This window comes from Drosophila nasuta, chromosome X (genome assembly GCF_023558535.2).
Source record: "Drosophila nasuta strain 15112-1781.00 chromosome X, ASM2355853v1, whole genome shotgun sequence".
Taxonomy (NCBI): Eukaryota; Metazoa; Arthropoda; class Insecta; order Diptera; family Drosophilidae; genus Drosophila; species Drosophila nasuta.
In genome coordinates, this window is record NC_083459.1 from 25,931,925 (window position 1) to 25,955,772 (window position 23,848).

Sequence of the window (23,848 nt, forward strand, 5' to 3'; positions counted from 1 at the left end):
TGCTTTGTTGTTGTTGTTGTTGTTATCTCACCTTTCGCTCTTTCTATCCATATTCTCATTTACTTTTGCTTTTCTTATCTTTGCGTTAAGATCATGTCATCATCGTCATTCTCATATCATGGTATTATATCATATCATTGCGATTATTACAAAAATGTTTGTATATATGTTTGTTGTTGTTGTTGTATATATATAAATATAAATAAGAGAGACATTCAAAAAGAATAATGTATGTACCTAAATATATATTTATATGCATATATAAATATATGTATATTTGTTGTTGTTGTATATAATGTATTGTATGTATGCGTATATATCGTATATGATATATACATCTATATATGGCTAATAAATACAATATCAGCATCAATTTCATCGAAATACAAAAAGTTATCTTTTCTTTTGTTTTTTGTTTTTGCTTTGCTTTTAGAGGTTTTCTTTTTTTGGTTTTTTCAAGACAGTTTGGGAAATGAACCCAGAATTTTGGAATTGAAGAGAAAATCTAGAGAGATTGTTGGCATAGTTTTATGTGTTGTTAATGCGTTAAGAGAGAGAGAACATCATAATAGATATTAGTATTATTACTATTATTATTATTATTGTTATTGTTATTGTTATCATATGCTAGATAAATTTTGGGTATATTTTATCATTTCATTTTTATTATTGTAAGTACTAGTATTTTTTTTTTCGTTTTTTATTTTTGACAATCTAATATCATCTTGAAACATGAAAATGCCCACGGAAATGTATCGAGTTTTCTTTTTTTTTTGTTTTGTGAATATTTCTTTTTTGTGAGTAAATGCAACGTTATTGAATTGGAATAAGTTTTCTGAATCTCTTTTCTGTATGTTGTTGTGTTGTTGTCTGTCATGGTCACTTGAACTATATATACATATATAGATAGAATATACATATATATATATAGCTACTAGGCCTAGCTCTATTGCCATTACCCGAGAATGTTGTTGGTCGAATCAGTCGAATTATTTCATCAGTTGTTGCTGTATACAAAATATATATATGCTATATAAATATATAGATATAACTATTGCAAGTACAAAATGCTATACGTATTTGTATATATGTAAGTTTATGTTTTGTATATCGTATCGGTTCTATATATTGTGTATTCAGTATCGTTATCGGTATCGGTATCTGTATCTGTTATATAGTTTCTAGTCTTACCATATTCGACACACAAATTTGCATCTTTTTCAGTTTTGTTTTGTTTTTCTTAAATGGCAACACGGATGCGCTTTACTCGCAAGTCTTTTCGTTTTACATTTTGGAATTACATAATTGTATTTGTTTTTTTGTTTTGTTTTTTTCTTTTGATTCAGTTGTTACATTAAGTATTTGATTTGATATTGTGTATACTGCATACTGTGTATATACTGTTTAGGTTAATTAGTTATTAACAAATTCTTCGCTTGATTGGCTTACGCACAGTCTCTATAATTGTTTTCTTTTTCTTTTCCTGTTCTTGTCATGTTCTTACTGTTGTTGTTTCTTTTCTTCTGTGTTGTCAATCGCTTTTACAGGGTATCTATGCGTGTTCGCAAGGAAGCAGTGAATAAAGACAAAGACTAGAAAGACCAAAAAAAAAAAAACACTAACAAAAAAAAAAAAAACGTAAAGCGTCAAACTGCTATTAAAAATTTGTCCTCTATAGTATATGCTATAAAATATATCATCATAAAGAGTGGAGTGTAAAACCGTGTGTGTATGCGTGTGTTATTGGGTGTGTGTGTGTGTGTAGGCCCGGCTGAGCTGCTCCCATTGCCAGAGTCGAAAATTTACTATATAAAATTTATAAATTGTCATTTGAGAGAGAGAGAGAGAGCACATATCGAAATAGACTGAGAGAGGTAAATACTTGTAAAGCTCTAAAATAGCTGTCTATATATAAATATATATCTATATATGTCTAGATAATTATACAAATACATTTATGTAAATATATCCTCGTTTATATGGCCACAAACTTAAGCGAAAATCATATAGAAAATGATAAGTGTTTAAAATGATGTTTATGCTAAACTAATTTGGACTAACTACTTAAACAAACACATAAAAAAAAACACACGAAAACAATATGCGACAAAACGTATCAAAATTAAATATATATATATACTAAATACATATATATATATTGTTGTATATAAAATATGTTAAAAAAAAAAAACTACATAAAAACGTTTGCTTAACCTTTGTAATTTGGCAATTATTGAGCAACTGCAGTGGGGGGGACTCTAAAGGGGCGTGGTGGGGTCAAGGTTGGGTTGAAGGAAGGAAGGCAGGACACATTGGCACAACCAGTTAGCACTGCATACTATTTCTCTCTCTTTCTATCGCTAGCTCTGTCTAGTGAGGAAGAATGTCCTTGAGCATTGTGCTCTTAAAATATTGCCTAACCATCAAATTCTTGTCCATCTGACTGTCTGTCTGTCCTTCGAGCTGTGTGTGTATGTGTGTGTGTGTGTGTGTGTATATGTCTGGGTGTTGTGTAGTGTCTGTTGTGTTGTGATTAATTTATGCACACAAATTGTTTGCATATACAAGAGAGAGCTGAACTTATCTATGAGTGTTGTATATGTTATAATATAGCTTATGTGTTGTTGTTGTTGTTGTTATTATTGTTGTTTTTATGGTTGTTGCCTGGGCGCTACTCCTGCCACTCGTTCTCATCGACGCCCTCCATTTCGTCCTGCTCCAATTTGGTTGTGTACTCCATGCGCGCGCTAACCGATTTTTGAATCTATCAGAAAATAGAGATAGCAACACATTAGTTACACATATTAGAAAGGGAGGGAGATATTTACCTCCTGTTGTTTATTGCTTTCATAGTCGGATTTGCTGGCGAATTGCGAGTGATCCGGTTTCTTAACTGCCGCTGGCACTTGTTGTATGGATGACACTAGAGAAACAAATACATTTTAAGTGAGAAAGTCTGCGACAGAGACAACAAGACAGAGAGAGAGAGAGACTTACGCGTATCCATGCCCTCCGGCTTGAGACTGACTTTGGCAGCGGCCTTGTCGTTGCAGCCAAACCAATCATCCGCCGAGAGCGTGGCGCTCCATGTGATGCGAGTGGGTGGAAACAAATCATCCTGGAACAGTTCACTCTGCGGACGGTGAGAGAAGAGAACAAGGCATCAAATATATAGTTAAGTTTTAGTTAAGAATCGAGTAAAAAAGCTACCTGAGATACCTGTTACCCATTTTCAATACCATATTCTACAAATATACCAAATTAATTTACTGCAACAATACTAAAATATACTAAAAGTTGTATTTGGTATATCGTCACAGTACTGCCTTCAAATTATTTATTATTTATTTACAAATTATTATACAAAATAATATAATAACTAAAAGAAGGGAGTGCTAGTAACTAAGGCCATCGACTAACATAGAGTACAAAATATACCAGATTGCACCATGTACATTAAAAATATACCATCGAGTACAAAATATACTAGATTATCAGTCAAAGCATCTAACAACCAATTGCAGTAGCAATTTTCTGCCATAGAAAAGTATTTTTTTAATAACTTCTACAATTTGTGTCCGATTGCAAATAAATTTTCATAAATCACGATTGTGTTTATCGAAAATCGTGACTCTAGATTTAAATCTACGCTTAATATTCAATTCTGAAGGCAGAAGTGGGGTGACGAAATTCAGAAACAAACTTGATCTCGGTGCAAACATAGCAAGTCTTTATCTCTTATAGTCTCTGAGTATCTGTCTCGGTTGACCATCAAGAATAAATATACTTTACAGGGACGGAGGAGATGCCCTCTTCTGCCTAAGAATAATACCGTTCTACCATTTGGGTACCAGTTGTAAAGAGAAATCGAATCAAATCAAATGTGGTCCTACCTTAATGCGCGGCACTGTGAAGCTGAGCGGCTCGATGGTCGTGTTTGTTAGCCTGTATGCCTTGGAGAACTCCACGCTGGCGACATCGCAATGGTTCTTGGTGAGAAAACTGAGGCCCTGATGCAACGACGAGCAGCGATGATGCGACAGCGGACAAATGTATGGCTCCTCATCGGTGATCTCATAGCAATAGATGGTGGAATCGCCCTTGCCGGTGACAAACAATGTGGAGCTATCCTCATCGTAATACGGTATGAGAATCGATGGTGATACATCCAAGCTGGCCGTGTTCAATGGCGCCGTCAACTTTTGTGCATTATACACGCTAATCTGGCGCTCCGATACCCTATAAGAGAAACCAATGAAATGTTAACTAAAAGCTAAAAAGTATTGCAATTTCGTTGAACTCACTTGTCGAAGCCGGTGCACACAATGTAATGACCCTCGAGTGCCCAGGTGATGCGTGCTCCACGCGTGCCCACCGGACCGTTGCCCTCACGGATGGGTGTCTCGGATTTGCGTGGATTGTAGACACGTATTTTGCCATCCTTGCAAACGCTGGCGCCCAGCTTGCCGCATGGACTCCAGGCGAAGTCAAAGATCTGATCCGTGTGGCCAGTCAGTGTGCACATCTCCTGCATGGTGCGCAAATTCCACAGCTTGATGGTCATGTCATAGCTGGCCGTCAGCAGTACATCGGCAGCGAGTGGATGAAAGCGTATGAAATAGATCTTGTCCAGATGCGCTGTCAATTCGCCTTGCGGCGCATTCGTTGGCTCACTCAGGCCGCCCTCATCGATGCGCCACAATTTCACAATGCCATCGTCGCAGGCCACCGCCAGACGCTGGGCATCGAATGGATCCCATTGAAAGTCCATAATGTTGCTGCCATTCACCAGCGATGGAATGACACCGTCCGGCAATCGGCCGGGTCGACTCAGCTCAAAGATGGCAATCTTGCCGCCAGGTCCCGAGAGCGGAACGGCGACACGCTCGTGATTGGCATGGAAGCCATTGCATTCGCCGGGTATTTGACGGCTCAGATTGCGCAAGTTCTCAATGTGTGTCGACTTGTGGCCGGGCGTGCCCTTCAAGTGCCGGAACTTGGACACCTTGCCAAACACGGTCGATGTGCGTTTGGTTGACGCCGCACTGAAAGCCGCCTCCGTTGCCGACTTCTTCAGTCCCGCTGCTCCATTGCCACGTCGATGCTCCTCCAGGAGTTTGCCTTCGGGCACCGAGATGCGCTTTGTGTCAATGCCGGCCGAGGGAATGACGTTGCTGTTGCCACTGGGCTTTAGGGGTTCCACCTTGGAGCTCTCACGGCGACTGTGCAAAGCAGAAAAGGAATGAAGAAAATTAACTAAAGGCAAGCAACAACAAGTGTTTAAGTTGCTACTTGTTACTCGTTGTACTTTCAACGAGTAATCGATGCATCTCTTCATTATATTATTGTCTGTTGCGAATAGTAATAAACTACTTGTTACTATTCATCTTATAAATATTCGTTGTCAATAATAATAAACTTGTTACTCGTTATACTCTCAACGATACATTTCTATTTGCAACGAGTAGCAAATTCCACATCTATTGTAACGAGTACCAAGCTATATCGTAAAATCAACTCGTTACTTAAGCAACGAGTGATTCGCTAGCTAATTGCTCTTTTGAGTGTATAATTGAATAGTTTACGCGCATCATTTTTGTCTCTCTACTACTCTCAACGAATACTCACAGTGGCACCGGCGATTGAGCCTTCTCGTCCACCTGACTCTTGGAGCGACTCTCGTAGACGCGACGTCGCTCTGCAATGCTGCTGCGCACTGCCGAAAAGCGTCGCAAATCGGCATCTGTACGATCCTCGCCCTCCGTCGAGTTCTCTGATGATTCAGAGTTCTGTTCGAATATCTAAATATATAAAAAATGAGGGGACAAAAGAATGTATTTGGTTGTTGTATTTGTAAGAATTGGTATTGATCAACTTTAGTTGTGGGGAATATAAAAAAAAGAGCAACCATAGCAGACCTTATCTGATGACTCGTCATCGTCAGCCGAGGACTATAGTTGGTTGTTGTTGTAGTTGTTTGTTGTTGATTCGGGATGTAAAGTAGACAGTAGTAGAAAGCACAGAAGAACACGGAAGCAGGAGTGGAATTATTTTTGTATTTTGGAGTGTTAGTTTTGATTACATAAAAGTTACGAAACGAGTGAGAACAGTAGAAAACGAATTTTGGCACAGGCATGTAAGAGAGGTTCAAGATTTCAAGTTGATTAGTTAAACGTTGTTTTCAACACTCTTCAAAGGAATTGATACAAAGCGAAAAGGTTACTCAAACTTACCTTGCGACGCTCCGAAGTTGTCAATGACTTTTGGACACCGTTCCCGTTGCCATTTCCATTGCCATTGCCAGCAACATTTGGTTCACGTTCATGATTTTCTGCAAGAGAACAAAAGAAAAAAAAAGAATAATAATAATCGTTACTCGCTACTCGCTACTCGTTAGTTCGTCGTACTTACTCTTTATTTCAATTTCCACAATGAGATCGGGTTTGGCGCCTTGGGTGGGCGTTTCACTGCAGTTCTCTTGACCGACGCTTGATATATTCTCATGCGAACCAGGCGCCACGGGCACGGCGAAGACTTTGTCAAAGGAGACGTCACCAGTGTTGCTCGAAAATGGTTTGGGGCCAAGGCGAGGCTGTTCGACAAAAGAAGAAATTTTGATAAGTAATTGATATACACAGATAGACAAATGTGCCAATAAAACTTGAATCTAATGAAATTGAATTGAAATAAGGAATTAAAATTAAAAATAAATATACATAAAGAAGAATAAAACGCTTAAAACAGAAACAAATTGACCGTACAAATCAAAGCTTATACGAAATAAATTCAACATGGGAATTAAGTAATATAAATATAGAAAATGGTGTGTGAAAACGTAAAATTTTTATCGACTACAAAATTCTATGGGGATTGAAAACATAATAAATATATGCCACGAACTATAAAAAACAATATGAAATAAACGAGAATTGAGCAATCAACTCGAAATTAAAGTAACGAGTAACGACTAACGAGTAACAAACGTACTACAAAATTAACGAAAATTAAATCAACTTTCAAATCAATCAAATAAGCAACCGAAAACGAAAACGTGACAACAATCGAGAGGCAAGCAGACACCTTGTAAGCGGCGGCTGCCGTTGTGCGTGGCCTTGGACGCGGTGTGTTGCCCTCGCCGGCGGAGTCGCCACCGCTGCTGCCTTGTGGCGTGGTTGCCTCCGGCAGCGAGTTGTTGCGCGATGTGCGTGGCATGGGCTTCGGTGGCGAGTGACTGCCACTCGCCGAATTGGTGTCCAATCCTGCCGACGAGGATGCCTCCTCGCTGCTGCCGGTCGAGTGTTCGGTGGGCGATTCCTTCTCATCCACCTGATGGACAATATCCTTCTCGGAGTCTGTCTTATATTTCGCCTCGAATTTGCGTATCAATTCGCTCTGACTGAGACTGCACTCCTGACTGTTGTTCTTCTTCGTGTTGTTCGACGAGTCGCTGTTGTTGTGACTCTCATTGCCATTGCCGTTGTTGCCATTGGCGTTGGCATTGCCATTGTTGCCATTGCCATTCTTTTCGTCGCACTTGCTGCGCAACATCACAACATGGCACTTGCCCTTTGCTCGCTGGTTCTCAAGATTCTTAACGAAATCACTCAGATTGCCGCGATGAATCTGGGTTATGAGGATGGGGATTGATTATAGAGCTAACTCAAAGCGATCTCAAGAGTGTTTAAATTAGTCTAAAGAACTGCTTAAAATGAAAACTTTAACTAAATCAAGTTTGACTACGTCATATATACTACTTCTTTTCTTAATACTATATTATGTACCCTACAATTAAAATTAAAATCTAACTTAATGAAGTTTAAACTACAAAGATTGCTTTTAATTGTCGCCTATTTCACTTATTTTTAATGGTATTTTAATATACTATTTCTTTTCTTAATATATTACAAAGTATTAGGTACTTGTGGAATTAAATAACAATTCACATAGTTGCTTTTGTTTCTACTCTACAATTCCATGAAACTGCTTCAACAAAAATTGAACCCGCTTGAAATGGAAAATTTTTTTTTCCCCCCCAACTGTAAATAGAATTCCCAGAAGAGTGTGTAATCTTATCGCAAAGATAACCACTTAAAGTAAACCCCAAATACGAATCAATCAATTAAGTAGCTGGCTGGAAACAACTTACGATAATGGGTTCATCGCCATGTTCGCGCTTCGCCGGATCCAGATTCATCTTGGGCACTGGCTGATTGGTGCCCACCAACCATTCGCTGGCAATTAATTCCGTCTTGTAGCCCGTTGTCTCGGGATAAAGATCGGCATGGAAATCGCGATAGGTCTAAGAATGGAAGAGAGAATATCATAAACAAATAAACTCAATTAAGATATTCGATCGCTCACCTTACGCGGCACCTGATACATAATGGGTATGACCATGTTGGAGGTGAGTTGGAGCACACGATTCACCTCGGCCTCCATCACTTTGAGCGCACGCTTGGGCACCAAACAGGCGCCCTTTGTTTGCTCGCCCGTGTGCCGCAATCCCCTCAATCAAATACGGATCCTTGTCCGTAATCTCCAAATAATTTATGGTCGTATCTCCCTTGCCAGCCAAAAAACAGCATATTCGTATCGGGATCAAAGAGTGGCATCAAAATGCCCGTCGAGCAATCCAACTCCAATGTCTTCTCGGGCGTATTAAAGTTGCGTATATCGCGTATGATCACCTGACGCAAACGTGCCGCATCGAAGCCGGTGGTGAGAATGCGCGACTGATTGCCCAGCCAAACGACACGCGAATCCTTGATGCTCTGATGCGATTCGGCGAGCATTTGTATCGGCGAGCCTTCGGCGCGTGGATCAAAGATGCGCACGCACTTGTCCTTGCAGCTGGTGGCCAAAACGGTGCCATCCTCGCGCCAACTGGCCGACTGGATGACCTCCGGATGCTCATTGTTGGCTGTCAGAGTGAAGGAGAAATTATTGTATTACGGTAGTTTTCGCTTAAATATAACATCAAGAAAAGTTTGGAGGCTCTAAACTTTAAGGCGGCTGAGATCAAGACTCTAATATCAACGGACAGACAGACAGCTAGATGGCAGAAGCACAGAAAAATATTCACTATGACATCGCCTCTGAATGTGTCTTCAGCAGCGAAATATCCTCTCGAGTATTATCTCCGAATTTGGTGACCGTAACTCTCAAGGCAACGTAGTTCTAAGCTTTGATTCATGTGGACAGACAGACAGTCAGACAGACGGCTGAAGGTTGCTTAAATCGTTTTAGACGCTGTCTTTTGCAGCGAAATTGCCTCTCGACTATTGTCTCCAAATTGGTTAACTGTAACTCTCAAGGCAACAGAGATCTAGGCTTTAATGTAAGCGGACAGACGAAGAGCAGAATCCAGCTTGGATTGGTTTTTGCATTGTTTGAAAGATTTCACACTCAGATCATTGATGATACCTAGGAAAATCTCCTCTACTTACAGAAAATCTCCTTTTGGGCTGCAATGTCGAAGAGAGCCACACAACCCGCCGCTGTGGAGTACATCAAACCATCGGCCGTGGGATGGAAGCCAACAGTCTCAACGCGTCGCTGCTTGTGTGAGAAGACAGCCTCGGGATCGGAGAGCGACTGCTCCAAGCCCTTCTCCGGTATGTGCCAGATCTTTACCTAAAGAAAGCAGGTAAGGGTATTAAATAGGGTTGCCACCCAACACAAGACAAGTCGAAATCTCTCTCTCTCTATCTCTCTCTTGCTCTCTCACTTACCAGGCAATCCTGCGATGCTGTGGCCAAGAGGCCATCATGAAATGGCGAGAACTTCAAATCTGTCACCGTGTCCGTGTGTCCATGGAGGAGTGGCATCGTTTTGCTTTTGCGTCCGCAATCGTCGAGCGGCAGCACGGCAACACTGGCGCCGCTATGCTCCCAATTGAAGGCCATGAAGGCGGCCGAGGCGGCGATATTGTTGCCATACGTCTGATAGCTGCCCACGCAAATCTCGCGAACACACGCCTCCGCCTTTGGCACAATGGGCGCGGCATTTTTGTACTTCGAAGCCTTGAAGCGCCACGCCATTGTGTCTCTGTGTGTGTGTGAGTGTATTGATGTAGAGTATCAAATAGTCGGACTGACTTTATTCGCACCAGTCGCTGCTGCTGCTTCTTCACTTCTATTTTATTTTTGTTTGTATTACTTGTATTTATTTATTCTTATTTGTAGTGATTTTTTTGTTTTGCGGTTTAGCGGCTGCAAATGGAAAAAATGTGATATTGCTATGAATAAACAAATAAATAATAAGCAATGTTTAGTTATCGCAATCTGAAACCCCCTCCTCTCTTCATTGGCCTACGAATGAATCAGCCAACGCATCACACACACACATACACTCATCAATTGATAAGCTGCCGTTTCGTTTAGTGATATGATGATGAATGCGCCTGTCACGCCCACACTTCAAATAACAAGAATTACTCACGCACACACACACACACAGTCACACGCAGAGGCAAACACTCACAGACTTACGCACAGCAAGCAAACACACTCACACACTTCAAGCCACTGCTGCGAAACTTCTGCTTGCGACTTGTTGTTGTCCAACTGCACTTGGCGACAATTATTGAGGACTTGCACACATACATACACACGCAAATGCATACAAACACTCTCTGACACACACACACACACACACGCGCTTTGTGCATGCGTCTCGTTTTGTCGCATAAAAAGAGAAAGCACAAATAGCAAGAGCAACAAAAACAATTGGCATTGCAATTTGTTATGCGGTGAATGCCAAATGCGCCGATTAACCGATTGACGGCGTTTTGCCGGATAAGCTTAAAGCACACATACACACACATACACACAAGCACACAGCGTCTTTCGTTGGCCGTCGTTGTTGTTGTCCTTTCCGGTGTGTGCAAAGAAAGCTTTTTGGTATGCGGCAAAATAGTGCTAAATCAAGTGTGGTTGTATTGTTGTTGCTGCTGGCCACTTGTAAGCACAATAAACAAGTGCCACGCCTCACTTGCAATAATATACTCAAACACACACACATACACACACATCGATGTGAGCTATTAGCTTTGTGGACCTGCGTGCTGAGCTTACTACATTTTTTTCGCTACTCTTTTTTTCAGCTACTCTATTTAGTAGCAGCAAAATACCAAATAAGGCAACAAATTTTTTAGTTCCGTTTCTGGGCATGATTCATGCAACGACGGCGTCTAGAGAAATTGCTGCTACACATACACACATACGTACAATATAAGAAAACCACGCACACACGCACACTCACACATACATATACTGCACCGCAGAATTAACGTGAAATTTTGTTTGTTGAAAAACTTTGCAATATTATTTTTATGTTTCGCGCTGTTGGGCTGCACTTTTCTTATGATGGGCTGCACTGTTTATGCTTTTCGGTGCACTCCTTACACTCGCTTGCACATACACACACATGTACACTCACGCATACATTCGTAAAGGAGAGTTGCACTTGCAAAAGATACAGAGTTTGAACGGCAAAGTATCTAGGAAAGTGCCTGCCAACCACTTTTTTCTTGATTTCAATTGTATGTTGTTTATTTTACTTTGTTTTTTTTTTTGTGCTTCTTGTGTTTTTTGCTGTTGTTTGCGCTGACAGCGTATAAATTCAAGTGCAGCGCAGCTTGCGGCCAATAGCAGGAATAGCAAAAGCAGCAGCAACGACAACAACAACAATAACGGCAACTAGAGCTTCAATGTATTGAAAGCAAGCACACACAGCTCTAGCGGCCAGTAGCAGTAACAACAACAACAACTGCAGCAGCAACAACAACAACAACAAGTAGAGACAGTTGTGCTCAGTTGATGGCAAACGACGCGTGCGCAAATTCAACTGGTTCGTTAGAAAGCGGCAAAACAAATGACCATCATTGGCTGCGGCGGCTGCTGCTGCTGTTGGCATTGCTGTTGCTAGTGGTGGTGGTGGTGTTGCAGCCACCAGGTAATCGGGTCAAGTGATTTAGAAAAACCAACGATAGCAAAAGAAAGAAAACTGCGCACAGGCTGCTGTGGACGGAAGTGGGGTGGACAACAACAACAACGACACGAACGGACGACAAGCATTGGCAAAAAAGGGAGATACAAGTGCAGCGCATACACAAGTGCAAAGCGCAACCTGCAGGCGAGTAGCCGTACTACAAACAGCATCCGTGCACAAGCGAGAGGGAGAGCGAGGGAGTTGAATAGCTAGAGCCAAACAGAGAAAAAGAGAGCGTGCAAGCAAGAGAGTGCAAACTGTCTATGTTAGTGTGTGTGTGCGCGCGTCTGGGGGTCTCTCTCTCTCCCTTTTTATTTCGACACACAGGGTGCAACAGCAATATGTATGTGTGTAGGATGCGGGGGCCGCATTCGACTACGTGTGTGTGTTCAAATAGAGAAGCTTTGTTGGGGGTGGGTGGCAGCGCCGGCACACCGGCATATAAAGTATACACCGGTACGGTAAGGCAAGGCAAAGGCAGCTTTTACAAACACTTTTGAGCTACTGTTTTGCTTTTTCAACCACTAGACAAAACCGGGCAGTTGGACAGAGATAGCGAGGGTGATGGAGAGGGCGAGGCGAGTGGCGAGAGGTGAAGCGGCCTCCTGGTGGTTGCTTCCATTACGTGTTTGTTGTTGCATATGCATTTATTGACATTTTTTCTTTCTTTTTTTGCCAACGCTTGTAATGCACTTAATGACTGTTGTTACTTTCTAGTTTTTTCTTTCAGCGAATGCGTGCAATTAATTAGTTGTTGTTTATGCACAATTATTTTACGTTGGGTGTGTGTGTGTGTAGCATAAAACGGATGTGGTAGTAAAAGGAGCTTGGGCTTGTTTGTTTTTTTTTCAGCCGGCACACACCCTTTTTAATACAACTACAATAACAGCACTAACAACAAGAGCACACAACGAAGCTGAGCCGACGACGCTGCGTTCTGGGCAAACAAAGGAGCAGTTTTGCACCCGATTCAGACACACACATACACTTCTATATGCAAACATGCAAAAAAAAAACTGCACACACATACACAGTCACAGACGCATCCTCAGATGCGATTTGATATACAAAATAATTTAGCAATGCTATTGAGTTTTTGTTACTTAAAGATTACAATAACAAATTCACTTTGCACATAAAAACTCACGATTTTGGCACGCCCTTTTAACCAAATTTCACTGCAACTGCACAATATTCGTTTAATTTTCGTATAAATGTTGCATCGGCTTTCTTCGGGAGCCGTGCAGCGTGACCGCAATTTAGATTTAAAACATGCCATAAACGCAATTTTGGTATTTCTTTGTAGCAAAACGTTATTGAAAGGTTGGTCCCACTGTCGCGGTCTTCCCCGCTTTTTATTACCAGCAAAACGCGCTCTCTTTTATCAAATGGATCCCTTTAGAAACCTGAAGCAACAGCAGTGTCGTAAAAATGTTAAGAATTAGTTAAAACAATGCTATTAATGTTGTAATATGTCAATGTAAAATTTATTCCCCAAACCAAACATTTTTTGAAAAAGGACATCAACATTAGATCTATTTAAAAATGAGGAGATTAGCTGCGAAATTGTAAATAAATTGTACGCGTATTACAAATAATATAAATTAGTGACGAACGCAATTTATATAGTTTTCTGAATAAACAATTTATCAGAAATAGAAAAAAATAATACAGTTGCACAGTGTGGCCACCAGATGTGATAGACGAATGGTTGCCACATCGATGCATTTAAAGAATCGATAAATTACGTCTTCGATTGCAAAACGCACAGGGCTGCAATGCAATTGATACTCGCGAGCCCTGGAACTGCTAGCATCGATAGTAACGTAACGATAGTGCCATCGATTGCTTTGCTGCTTCTAAACTGCTGCAGCAAACTGTATTATTTTTTTTTGTTATTTATTAAATGAAGTTGGAAATTAAGTTGATTGCATTGCAATGTCAAAGTTAATGTCAAATAATAACGCGTTGGAGCGTAATTGCGCATTGTGATAACGTGTGGTGCAAACGCGGGGCAAAACGTGTGGAACCGTCGTAAACGTAAAAACGCGAGCGCTTTTTGCTTTGCGGGTGTGCGTGTGCAAGTGTATATGTGTTTGTGTTGTGAATCTGCTCGTGAGTGTGTATGTGTGCGTATGCGTATAATTTTGGTGTGCGGCGGCTGCAGAAGGCAACGACTCGACGCGGCGCTGCCCCGCAGCAGCAGCAACAACAACAACAACAAACAGCAATTCTAAATCAATGTTGTCAACAGCCAAGGAAAGCAAAATGAACGTCTTGCACAAAATGGGTAAGTTAATACAAACAAAAAACAAGAGCGAGAGGGAGAGGGAGAAAATAAAATATTAATAGATGTAAGAAAAACAAAAGTGCATTCGAATGCTTCCGTTTCCTTTGCTAGCAGCAGCAACAACAGCACCTGCAACAGCAGCTTAGCTGTATATCCATACATACACACGCAAACAGTGTGCGTGTGTGTGTGTGTGTGTGTATGTATGTACATTGCCAACTCCTTCACAACTGTGCCTACAGCAATAAATATAATGATTCACACCAAGGCACAACAACAACACCAACGTAAAAAGAAGAAGACGATGCAGTAGAGGAAGAGCAACAAGACTAAGAATAATAATAATAATAATAGCAGTCAAAATCCTGTTTCTTTTCGTAATTGCCACCCACACACAGACACACACACACACACATGGTCGCTGCCCCAAAAATGTGCAGTTGGTTTATGCGTTGGGTTTATCAACAAGTCTATATTTAGTGCATGCGCCTCGGAGAAGTGTTAAAAGTGAAGTAACAGACGCACACACATGCAAATGCACATGCACACACATGCTGCTGCTGGTGTCCCCCTCTCAACACCTCTCGCATCCGCCTACGCTCACTGTGCACTCTGATGCCTGTAGCCATCCCCCTCTAGCGCCCACCGCTAGCTACTCTTGAGGCGACTGCTGGCTGCATTTTTGATTTTTACTCATTTCGACGATGACGTACATATTTGATTTGGTTTGTTTTTTTTTCTCTCCTTATTTTCGGGCATCGATTTCGATAAAGTTCGATAAATCGCAGTTTGCATGCACATTTTTGCATAAATTGCAGTATTTTTCCGATTTTAAAATACAATTTAAAAAGGCAAATATAATAACTTGCATATTTTTTTATTAAAAAAAAAACAAAACAAAAAAATGCAAATAATAACTGCAAGTTGTCCGCAAATTTCAAGGGCAATTCGCCTGCAGCCAGCCTGCACTTTATGTTGGATGTGGAGTGGGACTTGAAAAGGGGAAGGAGTGGTTGATGCGGTTTTATTGCCGACTACTGAAAAGCATAACGGTTATTTATGTGCCTGGAACTCTAGGCAGCTTTAGCTTTTGACAACTGCAGGCAAAGATAGCTCGATAATCCCCAGGTACACATATACATACAAAAAAACATATGTATGTATGTGTATGTGTGTATATCTATTTATGTATGTTAGTGTGGGTGCGGGAATAAGCAAAGTACTCCAACGGTTAAAGGTCAGCCTAGTTGAGCGCCCCCAAAAACACACAGCGAACGAAGCAACACACAGCGCTTATCACTAGCAACCAAATCACCTGTTCTACACCTGCTTTCCCCAGCCTCCCCCTTCCTTTCCAAGGTCATTAGCATTTTGTTGTTATTGTTATTTGTCGTTTTTTTTTTTGTTTTTGTTTGTGTTTTGTTTTTGTTTTTGCTTAGTCAGCATACTGAAATAGCGCTGGCAAACTCCAGCCTATTAATCACTATAAATAAATCACACAGATTTTGACTCTATGACTAAAGTGACTTTATCCCCCTCTCTTGCTCACTACGCTACGCTCCTTTGCCTCCTCCCTTGCTCTCTTCCTTTCTCGCTCCAGCTGCGTAACCGGGGGAGCTGCAGCTGATTTGCTGGCTGGGTAAACTTTAGCAGTTATTCGTAAGCTTTTTTTGCTTGGCCGTGTACAGCTTTCGGCGAGCTTTCGCCAAAAGCCTTTTTGTTATTGTTGTTGCCGTTGTTCTTGTTTTGTTTTGTTTTGTTTTTGTTTTTTTCTTTTTTTTTTTTGCCAGTGCAAAGTCTCAGTTTCTGTTGTCGGCAGACGTCGCGTTGTTGGCTTGCAAATAAGTAGTTTATTTTAGATTTGATAAGCGCAAAAGCATTTGCCGTGATAATGGGAACCTCTTCCACTAACAAGACAACAGCAACAACATTGAAGAGTGAAGCGCATGCAGAAGCTCACTGCTGCTGCTGCTGCTGCAATGACAACAAAGCGTCGCAGCTCAGCTCACTCAAAACACACTCACTCACAGACACACACACACACACACACGCGCACTTAAGAATAGGAAGCAAGAAAGAGTAGCGCCGTCCAGTCATTGCTGACGTTTAACGACTACTTAATGCTCTTTTAAATGACTTACTTCTGACTTTAAAAAATATTATAAAATATTAACATATATTGGAAATCACTGCTTTATATACTAATATAAAAATAAAAACAAATGTAATACAAAATATACCATAAGCTTTATAATATATAGCGAATGTGGTTACGCTGTTTATAGTTCCACTTTCGAATGAGAGTGGAGCTTTGTTAAGTTTATGACATTTGCATAAATTCCTAATGCCTATGCTACCGATACTCTTTTCTAGGGTATTAAAAGAGACGTCGCCGTCGTTGTCATCGTGTTAGTTCATTGAAAGTGCAAATGTTGGGCACATTGTTATTGTTGTTATTATTATTGCTATTGCTGTCGTTGTTGTTGTTGTTGTTGTTGCTGGTGCTCAACGGGCCGTGGGCCGCCCATTGGCCGCACCAAAGCGATTAGATTGTAAAGCAAAAAAAAAGCAACAGCAGCAGCAGCAGCGACGTCGCTGCGCTCGCTCAGTCAGCTAGCGCTCACAGTCGGCTAGCTCTGAGCTGCGCCTCAGCGCCAGCGTGTGCGGTTAGACAAGACAGACACATTCAGTCAGTCATTCAGTCAATTTCAGTTAGTCAGTTAGTCGCACGCGAAATTTTCACATCAACGTACGCAGCAATCGCGGCGCGCGCGCGTAAACACAACGACACCACTGTATTGACCCCGCCCCACCTCCCTCTCTCTCTGCATACGTGTGTGTGTGTGTGTGTGTGTCTGTCTGTGGTGATATCATTTGACTAAGGGGTTGGCATAGCCAACGGATCCTCAATGTCACATCAATTGAAGCTCGCTCGAAACTAAAATTGTGAATATAGTAATAAAAAATAATATTACACCCAGAGAGATCATTGCGAGTTATCCAATATTCTTTTCTCTTTTTTTTTTGTTTTTTGTGTTTGTGTTTTGGTTTTTGTTGAATTGTGTTTGTAAATCGATTGAAAATCGTTGATGCGTTCGCTCCAATTCCCGTGATACTAATAACCTTACTACCCCACCCCTCCCCGCCACTTGCCGTGAAGTGGATTGAGTGTGAGTGAGTGAGTGAGTGAGATAGCGCGAGTGCATACATGATGCGAGTTTTGAATACCGAGCTGCGATTGCGCTTTAAGAATCGCAAACCGCGTCCCTTCAATCGGGCAGCAAGCGCCGATGATGCAGCGACTGAGGCAGCGGCAGAGACAGCGGCAGATGAGCAGCGACTGAATGGAAACATGCGTATGTATATTGGAAGATAATGGAATGACAGAATGTGTGGAAGAATGGCATATATTGAGAAAGAGAGTGAGAGCGTGCGCTAAAGTGCGAGTGCGAGTGAGAGTGCGAGCGAGAGTGCTGCGTGCGATAGTGTGGGTGAGCGTGAGAATGTGAGAATGCGCATGGAGTGTAATCGATAGGTTTGTAATCGTTGGTTAAAGCTGCTGTCAATTGACAGCGAAAGCTGCGCAATCAGCTTGACCTTGACAGCGCGCTCCGATATCGATAAGAAAGTAATTACCCTGCTTTATGATATACGCACGTGCGAGCGTATTGAACAGCAGAAAAAAAAGAAAGAAAGAAAAAAATACAAACATAAACTACATGCATAATTGGAAATACGATATGAGATATGCAAGTTCATGCATTTATTTCAATTGATTAATCTCGAATTATGTTAAAGTACTTTTGCTATCGAATAAATTGTACTAGGAAGGGTGTGGAGGTGAATGGAGCGCGGCGCTCGCTCAATTGATCAATTTGTTTTGCACTCACAGCTGAATGAGCAACATTTTGCCAAGCTGATGATGACAATGCTCAATGGGCTGGAAGTGGAACCGGATGCTCTTTCAATTCAATATTGTTCAATTGCCAATTGTAATTTTCCTCCTCATTCTCTCTCTCACTCTCTGTCTCTCTCTCTCTCTCTTTCACTCTGTCTGTCGCCGTCTATTGTTGGCACATTCTTCAGCCTATTGATAACAAGAGAGAGATGTGCCAAAAGAAAGTGCATATCTAATCTAATCTAATCAAATCAAATACATAATCGATTAACATATTGACAACAATGTTGTTGTTGTTGCTGTCGCTGTTACTTGCCTCACAGACAACTTGTGAGTGGAGGAATGATGTAGATGTAGATGTAGATGTATATTATGAAAAGGGTTTTGTTTAATTGTTGCTCATTGAACAGTTTTGTCGACTCTCGACGGCTTTCACTGCACTTTCTAATGCGCCATCACCTCCAGAGAGGTGCTCTCCAGTGTACTGGACCACTGGAAAGGGAGAGAAGCAAGCGAACAACTAAACAAAGTCATGTATGTGTGTGTGTGTGTGTTGAGCATATGACAAACTATTCTTCTATTATCATCATGACAACAACCTACCTACACAACATCTCATATTCACTTTTTTATTTTTGACGTGCTTGACATTCACATCATTCACAACATTCAAGCATTCAACAGGTATTCATTAAGCATTTAGCAAAATAAAAAAAAAAAATGAAGAAAAAAGATTGATATGTGCCTCGTTATTGGTGGCAAAGTGCAAAAGCTGTTGACAGAATTGTGTGGCAAAAGAAACAACGACAACCATTTAAAGTCGAGAAACCACAACAATGAGAGTTCCCCTTTGGTGGCTTATGAAAAGAGCCCAAAAGCTGTTATATCTATTATGGGTTCGGGCTCTTTCTCGACGATAACTGTATGTTGGCGAGGTCAAGCAATAATTCACCGAGTTTCCCGACAATCGCCAGACAAATACTCAAAATAACGCTCAACTTGTAACAATGAGTCCTTTTTTCAGTGAACAACTGAAGCAAAGCTCAGATTTGGCACATACAATTGCGGGTTCGGTTCACTTGCTCGTCTATAACTGTATGTCTGTTGGGTTATCTATGTGTACAAAGAGTTTCCTGAACATCCGCTGTCAAACAGCGGAAATCTTGTTAAACTCGTGTGAAAGATCATGTCAAATGCGGTGTTAAAAGACGGGGCGAGAACTAGAGAACTAGAGAAATCGGAATAGCAACTTTATTTAGCACTAAGGTGGTCAGTCAGCTGGTCACGTATAGCACACGACGCTTTCCCTGGTGTCAACTCGACGATATTGTGTGTGGGGGGCCTCTTTAACTATAATGCTCCACTCAGTATACTGTACTACAACTACTTTATACAACACCAACTCTGTTTTATTTTTATGCTTTGTGCTTTTCACTTAGCTCTCGCATACTCGTATTCAGCACTTTTGCTTTCCTATAGATTTCATTTTCATGTCTAATAACTGCCAAGCAGCGAACGTTGTTTGTTTGTCGTCCGCATCGTTGTTTGGCTCTAAACGACTTACCAACTATGTCATAATTGGAGCTCTGCCTCCCTCTACTTCACTCTCTTTCTTTTAATATTTCTCTGTCTCTCTGTCTGTCTGTCTGTCTGTCTGTGGCTCTGCTTGAGAGGTTTCATGTACTTATGTGCTGTCCATTGTCCGGGTCTGGCTTTCTTCTGGACATACGAGTCAACATGGCGTTAAGTTTTCATTTGCTTGCTCGCTGCACAACTTTCATTCTCTGGGCTCTGAAATTGCAGCTACCAAAAAATTGTGTTGTCTTTGGCATTGTCGTAGTCCCAAAATGCTTCCGCCTTTGCTTTATATGGAACTGGATTTATGTTCTTTATACTTGCAGTAGATAGTTGTAGTTTTATCCCAATTCTACAAATGATTTTTACCCAAAGAGTTTTGCAATCTTTTTTTGGTTTTTTGTGTTTTGGTTATCTAAGGAATCCAACTAATCTTCTGCTATTTAGACATGCTATCTTTTAATAAAAGCTGATTAGCTTAGATAACACGCAAAGCATTTCTTAGATACAAAGTACAAATGGAATTACATTTTTTTTTTTCCGAAAATTACTTGAAATCAATATCATGTCTAGAATTCATTAGAATTGAAACAGCTGTGAAATTCTATTTACTATTTATTGCTTGATATTGTAAGTTAATCATATATTTATTTATGCAAGGTTTTTCTGGAAATGTGTGCGAATCCTTAGCGAATCGGAAATTTCCAAGAAATCTATGCAAACAGTAAATATTATTAGATCTAATACGAGGAATTCATATGCAATGAATGAATGTTTGATTCCATATATAAATTATGATACAGCAGGGAATTATTTGTGATAATATAAGAGTTAAAGATTACAAATCTTTATAGAGGACAATGCGAAAGCTATCGTAAGCTTTTTTGCGAAGCTGCTGCAACTTTTTGTGTGATGTTTGTGAATTCAAAGTGTGTGTGTATGCAAATGAGATTGAAACCACTGTGCGACAGTGGTGTGCACTGATAACACAGACGTACATGGTGAGGGGGAGTTGGAGAAAAATGAGGGAGTGAGGGGAGTGAAGGCGTAGGCTGTTTGGTAAATTTTATGATGGTTTAGTTTAGCTTGCGTATGAATTGATGACGGTCACAAGTTGTCGTAATATACAGCGTAGCTTAAAGCGTCATCGTCATCATCATAGCTCTGACATTGTTGTCGTTGTTGTCGTTATTGTTGTTGTTATTGTTGTTGTTGGTGTTGTGGGTGACGTACGTACAACCCGTCAACGCACACACGCAGACATACACACGCATAGCCACACACTCGCACACCCTAAAATGCGGCATTAACTGCGGCTACAACTACACTGAGAGAAATAAATGTTGCATATTCAAATGAAACTTAAAAACGAATATTTTCAGATTTTTAATTATTAAGTAGTTTAACCAGTAAAGCAATAAAGTACCATAATAACACCGTGTTTAAGAAAACTCATTTTAAAATGATTCTACTTTCTTTTTTTTCAATGCGATAACGATTTTTTGACTAAACCAATAGTTTGAATATTTCTAATGAACTATATTCAGTTAGTAATATATTTTTTAAAGACAACTGCTTCTGATTCAAGAATTCACTTAATTTATCTTAACATTTGAAATTAAAAAAAAAAATCAAATTTATTTGGATATTCGTTTGTTTCTATTTTTATTATTCTATATAAAATTGATTTCTAAAATTTAAACTTTTCAAATATGTTTTCTTTTTTTTTGTATTAAAGTTCAATATTTTTATTATGTTTATATATTTATTATGTTGATTGTTGCGAATTTCTACATACAAAAAGCTAAATTTGTTAGTGATTTATTTCTATAAATACTTCAAGTCGTTCTTATTTTAGGTTCAACTGTTTCTGATTGTAGAATTCTATCAATCTTGACGAATAATTTAAAAAAATAGTTTAATTATTATTTTTTTTTCTAAATCATTATATCTAAAATTGGTTCCTAAAATTTGAACTTTTATAATGAAATTTTTGATTTTAGAATTCTTTCAATTTGTCTTAACATTTGAAATTTACTAATTTTATTATTCTATCTCAAATTTGTTCCTTAAATTTGAACTTTTCGAATTTTATTTCTGATTCTACATTTCTCTCAATTTATCTCATCATTTGAAATTTACTAATTTTATTATTCTATCTCAAATTTATTCCTTAAATTTGAGCTTTTCAAGTTTAATTTCGCTTGTATCGTAAAGTGCAACTTGTGCTTTAGCTTTCAATTTCTCTCAGTGCTTTTGCTATATTCTGTTCTCTTTAGGCCTCTCTTAGTGTGTTTGTGTCTCTGTTTGTTTCTTGCTTCGCTGTTGTAGTGTAATAGGTTCTCGGTGTTGCCTCTTGCCGCCTCTTGTGGCGATTGTGAGTTTCATTTTCGTTTTCGTTAGCGACGCGTTGTGAGTTCTACTTTTTTTTTGTTCTTTTTTAGCTTTCTTTCATTTGTTGTTCTTGCGATTTTGTTGTTGTTATATTTCTTGTTGTTACTTATATAGCGCATTATTAATTATGAAGCGTGCTCTCTGCTCAAAAGTTAGCTAACCGTCGACCGGCGCACACAAGAAATTCTGCACTGAAATCATTCATCGGGTTCGCAAAAGATATAAATAAAAATAAAAATAAAAGAAAAACGAACAAAATTCAAAAATTAATGCAAGTGTTTTGTGCATTAATTTCATAAAGTGAGTGTGGAATGTAATCGGTTGGAAATAAATTGGAAATTGGAATAGTTGTGAGCTGACGAATCGAGAGCTTTGTGTAATCGAGTAATCGAATCAACAATTGTAAGCAGAGCTTGCCGCTCATCACTTCAATTACACTCGACAACAACAACAACAACAACAATAAGAAGAAGAAGAGAAACGTATTTACAATTCTAAACTTAATTCATGATATTCCAGCAAGTGGATTAGTGGCACACAGGGAGGGGGGTGAAGAGTAGGAGGAGAGGGGAAGCAATTGATTCCATTGAATGCTTGCATGATGACCGCACCTGCGATGACGTCACGCCATGTGTATGCATGGTACATGAAACAGGGTCAAATCAGCCCTCCACAGCATGTTCCCTAACTATCTATGTGTGAGTGTGCTTCAGTGTATGTGTGTGTGTGTGTGTGTGCATGAGAACGTGCCATGATCATTGAACTGTGGCGACCAAGTCAAAAGTCGGTTTCTTCTTCTTAGTATTATTTCAGTTTTCTTTTTTCTTTTTTTTTTTTGTCTTTTCTCGCCGTTTGTATTTTTGCTTGAGCAGCGTTTTTCTCGCGTTGTTTTTTGTTTATGACAAATTTAACGATTTGTTTGTCGTGCTGTTTTTTTTTGTTTTTGGCGTTGTCTCGTCAACACAACAAAGATTATGTCATGTTTGTAGTTTATTTAGTTGTCTTTTTCTCTTGTTGTTGTTGTTGTTGTTTTTATGCTTTCACATACCTCGCAAACTGCATTTATGCTGAAATGGTATATTGACTTGGAAATGGTATTTAAAAGTGCAATTTTAAGTGACTAAAGATGTTGCTAAGATTTAAAGATGAAATCTGCAATATTTATTGCTTAAATGATATTAATTTGTAATTTAATTACTGAAATACTTAACACAATTATTGAATTCAACATTTTTCGAATGATTGCATTAATGTAGATGGTATATTGAATTGGAAATGGTATTTAAAAGTGCAATTTTAAATGACTAAATAAGTTGTTAAGATTTTAAGATAAACTCTACAATATTTATTCCAAACAAATTGGTATTAAGCTAAGCAATTTGTAATTTGATTATTGAAATTCTTGACAAAGTAATAAATTAGACATTTTTCGAATAATTTCTATACTGTTGAGATGGTATATTGAGAGGGAAATGGTATTTAAAAGTGCAGTTTTAAATCACTAACTAAGTTGTTAAGGTATTCAATAAATTCTTTATTCTTCATTCTATAGAAAGTCTGCAATATTTATTCCTTGAAATTATTAAATTCAATATTTGTCCTATAAAATTGCATTTCTGTAGATGGTATATTGTTTAGGAAATGGTATTTGAAACAACAATTTTAAATGACTAAATAAGTTGTTGTGATATTCAATAAAA

General features: G+C 39.5%; 2 protein-coding genes across 3 annotated transcripts in view; one reads left to right on the plus strand and one right to left on the minus strand.

The window, feature by feature from the left end:
- Positions 1-760: 760 nt before the first annotated feature.
- Positions 761-13,246, minus strand: LOC132797441 (coronin-7). Its single transcript, XM_060809217.1, is given in 17 exon segments — positions 761-2,764; positions 2,829-2,923; positions 2,998-3,133; positions 3,894-4,239; positions 4,305-5,222; positions 5,629-5,801; positions 5,919-5,951; positions 6,234-6,331; positions 6,412-6,592; positions 7,081-7,623; positions 8,147-8,299; positions 8,362-8,505; positions 8,507-8,578; positions 8,580-8,920; positions 9,447-9,633; positions 9,732-10,211; positions 13,139-13,246. Coding segments are annotated over 16 exon segments (3,822 nt in total). The 5' UTR covers positions 10,041-10,211; positions 13,139-13,246; the 3' UTR covers positions 761-2,671.
- A 592-nt stretch (positions 13,247-13,838) lies between these two features.
- LOC132796591 (guanine nucleotide-releasing factor 2) overlaps positions 13,839-23,848 on the plus strand; it is a 30,888-nt gene continuing 20,878 nt past the window's right edge. The window contains exon 1 of one of the 2 annotated variants that reach the window (XM_060807817.1): positions 13,839-14,281. In XM_060807817.1, coding sequence (XP_060663800.1) covers positions 14,233-14,281 — 49 coding nt within the window. In that variant the 5' untranslated portion in view covers positions 13,839-14,232. Of the gene's footprint in view, positions 14,282-17,341; positions 17,638-23,848 lie in introns of those variants that run through there. The other variant, XM_060807816.1, reaches the window with a different exon arrangement.